Here is an 8,645-nt window from a genome sequence, read left to right on the forward strand (position 1 = left end):
CCAAAACGACAAGCATATATGATCCAACATGTAACAGATATTTGAGAGCTCGATCAATTATGCCTAGCTAGCTAGCTACCTGCCCACAAAGGATCACGATCAAATAACAGAAGACAGATCAAATTATATATATAATATATATATATATACACACAGGGCCCTTCTACTAAAGGATCCCTTTTTTTTGACATATATGAGGGATCAAGTATTATACCAACTTTTCAATCACATTTTTTCAATCTTAACCGTTCAATATTTAGATGTATATATGTAGATCATTTCTGTAAAATTTCATCCCATTTGGTGATCGTTAAGGCTTCGAACTAACTGAAATCAATTGATGGATCAAATCTGCCAAACCTGAACCGTTCATGCCTATAATTTTAATTCGCAGTTTTGAACACCTTAACGATCACCAATTTGAATGAAATTTTGCAAAAGTGATCTACATATTAGGACCTAAAAACTGAATGGTTAAGATTGAAAAATGTGATTGAAAAGTAGGTCTAATGCTTGATCCCTCGTATATGTCAAAAAAAAGGATCCCTTAATAGAAGGGCCCTATATATATATATTTATATATTATGTATAACTATTATTCCCTATCTCAATCAGGTTCCGTGATCATTTTCCAAATTTCAGACTAATCACCATCAAACAAATTTTCAGATCATTTTGGTAATATAATGGATATATGCTGGACTGACAATAACTCATTTGTCTCTAACCAAAGATACAACATCAAAATTATTCCCTATTGTTTTCTTCACATGTATATAGATGACAATTCATAATAAGCATCTGGAGAATACCTACCTAAGCAGAGCACAACTCATACGCACAAAATTAGTTGATAAACTTTGGATGACATGAGAATTCTTCAAAAATTATTTACAACGACTAAATTCTTATATTCACGATGAAGGTTTGTTATGATATAACCATTAATCGATCGACGATGATAAAGATACATATATTCTGAATGAACATGCACCAATATATGCTCATTTATCTCTTAAATAAGGGATCACTATTTAGAATTTGGTTTCCTCCAAGAACAAGAACATTTCCAAGAGCTCTGATCGATCAGTCCCTAACAACTATGTGATATCAAGCTTCCTAGCTATGTATTCAATGAATATATCACTACCACTTAGTGGGTTGGTCAAATCTTGAGCCTTACTTCTTCGTTCTTCATTTGCTTGTATATGTGTAACACGCTAAAGCCTAAGTAGCTAGAAAGTGGTCCTAAGATTATATGCCTAATATATGCTAATTGGGTTGTATCAATCTCATCAACCAGTTAGTTTATAACTCATCGATCATAGCTTTATGGATAAAACCTGACAATAATATAATATAGGCATCTCAATTTTGTTCTGCATTTGGTTCATGTGTTTAACAGTGAAAGGCACCCTAAACAGTGAAAGGCTTAGTGGTTAATTTCTTAATGATGTAAAGCAACAGCACAACAAGGTGAAAATAACCTTTCTTTGCTTCAATGATTAGTTTGGGTAAAAAGGTAAGTGAAAAGATAGTGCTTGCTTTGTGCACCTCTCATGTGGAAACTATATATATGATTTCTATACATGTAGTGATAGAGATGTAATTAAGCGAGTGCAAGTTCATTAGTCCTATATTACAAAAAATAGACCTTAATTTGAAATGTTAACAACTATTGGAGTTGCATCGAGATCCCTTTTTGATAATTCGTTTTTTAATTTTGATTGCAAAATTAGTAAAAAGTACATAGACCGTGATTAACTTGAACATATGAATACTTTGTTGCGATCCAAAACACACGTATACGAAGAAATATGAATCAAGGACACTGAAACTTGAGGTACTATAGCTTGTGGGCGTGAGTGAACTAGATCCCTTATTTTGATATGATTAGCTCTAAAAAGAAACATTTGACTGATATATATATATATATATATATATATATATATTATCATGTAATATGCTCCAAAGTTAGTAAAGGGAATGAACACATGAGAGAACCAAATTCTCTTTTGGTAAGGACCGCTGATATATGCTCATCAGTTGTGAAAATTTTAAATTCTAAGGTGTCCTTTATTAATTGTTAAGTTTTGTCATTTTTCTGTAACGATGTATAATTATTAAATATAGATAAAAATCAAAACTTTCAAGTGTGGATGTCCTCATTTTCGTAAACAATGACACTTTTAGGATCAATCACACCACAATATGTAATTAATAAATTTGCTTGTTCATATACGAAATAATACAACATATTGTCACGATGTGTTTCGTTATTCTTCTTTCAACTTAGTGGAATTACTTGTACATGATGATAACTTTGTACATAACACATCATTTGTTGAATATTTCAATGAGAATTTGCAACATTATTCTTTGATGTTAACCTCCTTATCAGTGCATAAGGTAGTCCCGGTCTACTATGTGTTCATAACCTCAACAATTATACTTACTTAACACATAAGTTAAAAAAAAAAAAAATACTTTGAACCAAAAAAAAAAGTTAGAGGAAAATCAACCTTCTAAACTAGTTCACTTATCCTAACTTGATTCTCAATCTATAGAAGTGACGCTATTGTATTTTGTGAAGACTAAAGACTCTGATATGTGGTTGTCTTTAACCACATTAATTCTTCACACATAAAACATGTGGTGTTCCGGGTACAAATAATAATTTCCTTTTACGGTAACTTAAACTGCTACTATAAAATGCTCGATGACTTTAACAGTACAGAATTTGAGTAACTCAGGACGGTGACTGTTCTGGCCTAAGGTTAGAGAAGGACGGTGATTCTTGTGGCCAAACGTTAGAGAAAGACGGTGACTTTTTTGGCCAAAAGTGAAAACAGACGGTGACGGTGACTGTTACCCATCTGGGACTTCGTCGACGGTTCTGAGCAAAACAGAAAAATACGTATTCAGTTGAGAAGGAAAGCGGTGAGAAAGTTATATACTCATGGTGGGGCAGCAAGTTAAAATTATCAAACGCAGGAAAAGATCTTGAAATCTTGCTAGCAAACAGAGAGAGAGACCCAAGTTGGAACGATGATGGGGCTTATTTGGTCGTTGACGTACGCGCCCTTTTGGGGTCTCTCTCTTTCTTTTTTAGACCACATGTCCAAGACTTTGGTTTCCTCGATCCTCCAGAAAACGGTTATAAATACCCGTCTCCCATTCCAACTTCTACACCATTCAATCCTTCTCTCTTCTCTCATCATTTCTTCTTGAGCATCTCTCTGTCACTGTTTCAGAAGCAAACCCGTCTTTGCCATTGTTAATTTGGACAGTGAGATCATTTGGGTTTCTGTGCTTCTTGGTGTGTGTGCATGTGTCAGTGACTCAGTTAAGTTGCAGCACTTAGATTTGAACCACCCTCCTCATAGCTTGGTCCCAACTTTTCTGTGTAGTATCCCTCAGAGTTTGGGTGTTTATATGCTCCAGAAAGTTTGAGACTTTCTTCTTGTGCTTCCATTACAAACATGGCAACTGTTCTTCCCCAACACCAGGCTTTTGATGTCTCTGTGGATGTGCAACCACAGAGCGGCTCTAAGTGTTTCGATGACGATGGCCGTCTCAAACGAACTGGTAAATTTCAGTTATTTACCTGTTTGTGGAAATGCTAAGTAGAATTTCTATGTGCTTTTGGCCTTGAGTTCATTCATGTGAAAGTGTCATTCATTGGTTTGTGTTGTTTTATGGAACAGGAACTGTTTGGACCGCAAGTGCTCATATTATTACTGCTGTGATTGGTTCTGGTGTGCTGGCTTTAGCTTGGGCCACAGCTCAACTTGGATGGGTTGCTGGTCCTGCTGTGATGCTCTTGTTCGCTTTTGTCACTTACTACACTTCAACTCTTCTCTCTTTTTGTTACCGTACTGGTGATCCCGTTACTGGCAAGAGAAATTACACTTACACAGATGCTGTCAGATCCAACCTTGGTAAATTTTCAAGCTGTAAATTTTCTGGTGGAGATTAAAGAGTTGGGTTTCTCTTAAAAGTACTAAAGCTTGAATCTTTGTTTTGTTACTCTCATCTTTCAGGTGGGTACAAGGTGAAGATATGTGGGTTTGTTCAGTACTTGAATCTTTTTGGAGTTGCCATTGGCTACACTATAGCATCATCTATAAGCATGGTGTAAGTGGTGTTTGGACTCATGGATTAAGAAATTGGTGGCGTTTGATTATGTAGTTTTCTTTGGGCTAAAGGGTTGTTGCTATTGATTAATTTGCAGGGCTATAAAGAGGTCTAACTGCTTCCACAGCAGTGATGGAAAAGATGAGTGTCATGTGAACAGCAATCCTTATATGATTGCTTTTGGCATTGCAGAAATCATATTTTCTCAGATTGAAAACTTTGATCAGCTATGGTGGCTCTCCATTGTTGCTGCAGTCATGTCCTTCACTTACTCCACTATTGGACTTGGTCTTGGAATTGGGAAAGTTGTAGGTACAAATATAAACTTAAGAACCAGTGTTATGTAAATCACTAAATCTTATAAATTTGAACTTGGTTTTAGTATTCAATTGGGACTAGAACTGAAGCTTGTTCTGTGTTTGTCAATTTTCAGAAACTGGAACTATTAGGGGAAGCATGACTGGAGTAGACATCGGAACAGTGACTGAGGCTCAAAAGATATGGAGGAGCTTCCAAGCACTTGGTGACATAGCCTTTGCCTACTCCTACTCTCTCATCCTGATTGAAATTCAGGACACTGTGAAATCCCCACCATCGGAAGCCAAGACAATGAGGAAGGCAACTCTAATCAGTGTGGCAACCACAACCCTTTTCTACATGCTGTGTGGCTGCATGGGATATGCTGCTTTTGGGGATGCATCCCCCGGAAACCTCCTCACCGGTTTCGGTTTCTACAACCCTTACTGGCTCATTGACATTGCCAATGCTGCCATAGTCATCCATCTCGTTGGTGCCTACCAAGTCTTTGTGCAACCCCTCTTTGCTTTTGTTGAGAAATCAGCAGCAGAAAAGTTCCCAGATAGTCAATTCATCTCCAAAAACATCAAAATCCAAATCCCTTGTGTCGGTCTCTACAACCTTAACATGTTCAGATTGGTGTGGAGGACACTTTTTGTGATCACAACCACTGTGATCTCCATGATCCTTCCATTCTTTAACGATGTCGTTGGCCTTCTTGGCGCTTTGGGATTTTGGCCACTCACAGTGTACTTCCCTGTGGAGATGTACATTGTCCAGAAGAGAATTCCAAAATGGAGCACCAAATGGCTTTGCCTCCAAACACTAAGCGGCGCTTGCCTCATAATCACCATAGCTGCTGCTGCCGGCTCAATCGCCGGGGTGATTTCCGACCTCAAGACCTACAAGCCATTCCAATCCAGCTACTGATTCAGCAAAACCTTTTAACACAGTCATCAATCATCATTACTCAGCATATAGTAGTCCTTCCATTCTCGTTTAGCTTCTGTGGTAAAAAGTATTTACCCTCAAAGTTCAACTTTTGTAACAAAAAGAAGAAGAAGAAAGAATTGGTCATTAGGATTTCAATTCTTGTTCAGGTTGATAATGATGTTTGCATATATAGAGTAACAGTTTTTAAGTAGAGCTTTCTATTGGTCTGGCGGTGATGTACTAGTTCTTTTCTCACTTGTCAAAGCTGTGATGGTGTTGGTTTCTTCCAAGTTCCAACCATTCTGAGTCCATGACATGAATCAAATGAGATTTTCTGAAGAAATAATATGAATTGAAAATGGTCAATCACACATGCCCCATACTACTACCAAGAAGAGAAAAAGAAAAGGAAGACATTCTGATTCAATCAGACTCATGTTCAAGTGGGCTAAAACGACATCACAACCAACTTGTGCTTTGCTCCAAGTTTTCAATGGTTTGTTTCAATTATTGCAAAAACTTCAAAATAATTAGACAGTAGTAGTGTCGTGTGAGATTGACACTGTGGAGTGTTCTCTATGGATGAGTTGGTGAAGAAAAACTGAAATCATGGACTGCTACGGTTGACTAAGCTGTCGTTTTTTTCCATTAGACTCTTGTGATTTCTACATCACATAAGCGTAAATAAAAACACAATTTATATATCCAAAACATTTCGTTTTTACATGAAAATGTGAAGGTATTCTTATTTTTGCCAACTATGATGGTTAGACACAACTTCTCACTTGTTAATTTGATCTCTTTTTCATTTTCTATATAATTTTTCCTTGTCTATCTATGTATGTAGTGATAATGAAAACATAAATATACACAATATGCATTCCGATATCATTTGAGAATATAAATTTCTGTATCGGTGTAAAAACTATTCTATGTTGGCATTTTGATCACTTACGTACCATTTAAACTTTAAAAAAAAAAAAAAAAAAAAAAGAAAAACAAAAACCTTACCATTTAAACTTTGATATCAAAAGTCGTCTACGAAGTTGTGTTTGTATTTGAGGCAAAATTCACCCAATGGAAAACAAAATGAAGTTAATTTATATGGGTTATGAATGTAAGTGACGTATTGTGAGGCCAATAATTTCGAATAATCACATGCAAACTATAACTTTGGTATTCTTCAATCAGATTAATAGTGTATTATTCAAGAATGATCATTTCATTATATAACTCGATCTGGTCCTTATCGATGCATGTTTGTCAGCCAATGCTGAAATTTAATTATACGAGACGCCTAATTAGTACCTAATTCTGACTTCTTGTACATTGAAATATACTCATCTGACCTCTACTGCAATCTAATCCTATAATCTACTTATTAATTAACGAATTCCAATTCTAATCAAGCGGTCGGGTTTCAATTATTTCCTACCAAATACCATTTACAAACTACATTACTGCGTGGTATGTTTTTGACACGACTTATCCTAAATCAATTTTGAAGCTTAAACTAAGTAGCTTTTTTAGGTTCTAAACTTCAAAGGGACCTTGTGAACTTTTCTGTTACAATTGTATGTTGAATATGTCCACTGAAAACGAAGCAACCGTCAAGAAGGACTTGCCTTTTTGTTCATCATCAATTATTCTTGTTCATCGTCTTCTTCCAGAAACCAAAATATTGGCATTTTTAAAACCCAAATGTAAAAAGCATTATTATCATACTAATTCAGTAGCAATCTTCTATGGAAAAAAGCTTTGTTACTTTACTGGTTCTGGCTGCTAATTTCATTTCGCATGCAAGATGTACGTTTTAGATTGTGGTGGATGAATCGTCTTGAATTCTTGGTTATCCAACGTATTTATTTATGACATGTATTAAAGTTTCAATACCAAAAAAAATAAAATGATGTACACAGACAATCAGATACTTCTCTCAAAAGTTATCCAATAGACCGAAAATATTGACCATGATCATGAAGGCTTCGCAAATTGAAGAAAAAAAAATTTCAATAGTTTACCCTAAATGGTTAAGAAATCGGGTGTATTGATTTCTCTGATATATGACGAGATTCAATTCCTTGTTTATACCAAATATTCAATGACGGATGAAAACCAGTGATGCAGAAATCCAATGGAAAAGACTATATAAGCAGTAGTTCTTCATGTAAATCGTTGTGAGATACTTCAGTACTCTTGCTAACTTAAGGAACTCACCATTTGGAAATGGCGTACTCTGTATTCCAATGACCTCAACCCGTTTCATGCTTCCAAGGGGTTTTCAGTTACAGTTCATGAGTATCGATCAGTCGAGGTATGAGAGACTACTTTGTTAGTTACACTTTCAAATACATTATTTCCGCTTAGTTTGGGAGTGTTAGCTACATCGTCAAATTCCTTCATCATCATTCCATCCTCAACATACTTAGATTTTTTGTTTTTGTTATTTTTTTGTTTTGTTTTGGAATCAGGCATATGTTTAGGTTTTGATCTCCAGCCTGCCATTTCTTATGATGAGATAACAACTCAATACTACGTACCACAACTATAGTCTATCATGAGTCGAACTCACAACCTCACATTACGAATGTGACATTATGATATTTTACGAAATGTTAATGGACGATCTCTTGCCATTTGACCCTTATTATTTTCATTTAATTTTTCATTATTTATTTGGTAGAGATTTGGAAGTTCATTTACCTAGCAATTATAGGATAATTTCAATTTTTCTTTAATGATCAACCAACACAAAAAACCACATCATCATCCACCCTGAGCGTATTTCGGTTTTGATATCCTACCGGATGACCTTATGATTCTTTTAATTATTTGTAATATTTTAAGAGTGCGGTTATTGAGACCTCCAAATTTGCTCACTAGACCTCACTCTATTGTGAATTATTAAATGACATATATATCCTCATACACAATGACTATTAATGACAATAATTATACAAAAAGAAATATTATATTTATTCTCTCTAGATTTTCCAATTCAATAATAATTGATTACATTCTTTATTATTTCCCTTATATATTTTCATTTTCTAATTTATTTTTATTAAAGCATATATATATAATATTTATATATATATATATGTATGAGAAATTTTAAATACACACTCCTAATATCTTAATACACACCTTTTACTTAATACACCCCCTATCAAGTTTTTCATTTCAGTATTATACTGAATACACATCTCAAATTGCCTAAAATGCCCTTAATTTATGAATATTCCTTTATTAATATAATTAATATATATTTACTATTT

General features: G+C 34.9%; 1 protein-coding gene across 1 annotated transcript; it reads left to right on the forward strand.

Moving 5' to 3' along the window:
• Window positions 1-3,188: 3,188 nt before the first annotated feature.
• On the forward strand, window positions 3,189-6,264 carry LOC101293061 (amino acid permease 2-like). Its single transcript, XM_004290857.1, has 5 exons — window positions 3,189-3,588; window positions 3,708-3,941; window positions 4,044-4,137; window positions 4,235-4,449; window positions 4,571-6,264. The coding sequence occupies exons 1-5, from the start codon at window positions 3,483-3,485 to the stop codon at window positions 5,362-5,364; spliced, it is 1,443 nt and encodes a 480-aa protein (XP_004290905.1). The 5' UTR covers window positions 3,189-3,482; the 3' UTR covers window positions 5,365-6,264.
• The last annotated feature ends 2,381 nt before the right edge of the window (window positions 6,265-8,645 follow it).

The sequence above is a fragment of the Fragaria vesca genome, linkage group LG2, assembly GCF_000184155.1.
Source record: "Fragaria vesca subsp. vesca linkage group LG2, FraVesHawaii_1.0, whole genome shotgun sequence".
Lineage (NCBI taxonomy): Eukaryota > Viridiplantae > Streptophyta > Magnoliopsida > Rosales > Rosaceae > Fragaria > Fragaria vesca.

Coding starts and splice junctions, on each gene's coding strand:
- LOC101293061 (XM_004290857.1), top strand. CDS start 3,483: ATGGCAACTGTTCTTCCCCAACACCAGGCTTTTGATGTCTCTGTGGAT. Junction 3,942..4,043: donor TGCTGTCAGATCCAACCTTG/GTAAATTTTCAA, acceptor CTCATCTTTCAG/GTGGGTACAAGGTGAAGATA. Junction 4,138..4,234: donor GCATCATCTATAAGCATGGT/GTAAGTGGTGTT, acceptor ATTAATTTGCAG/GGCTATAAAGAGGTCTAACT.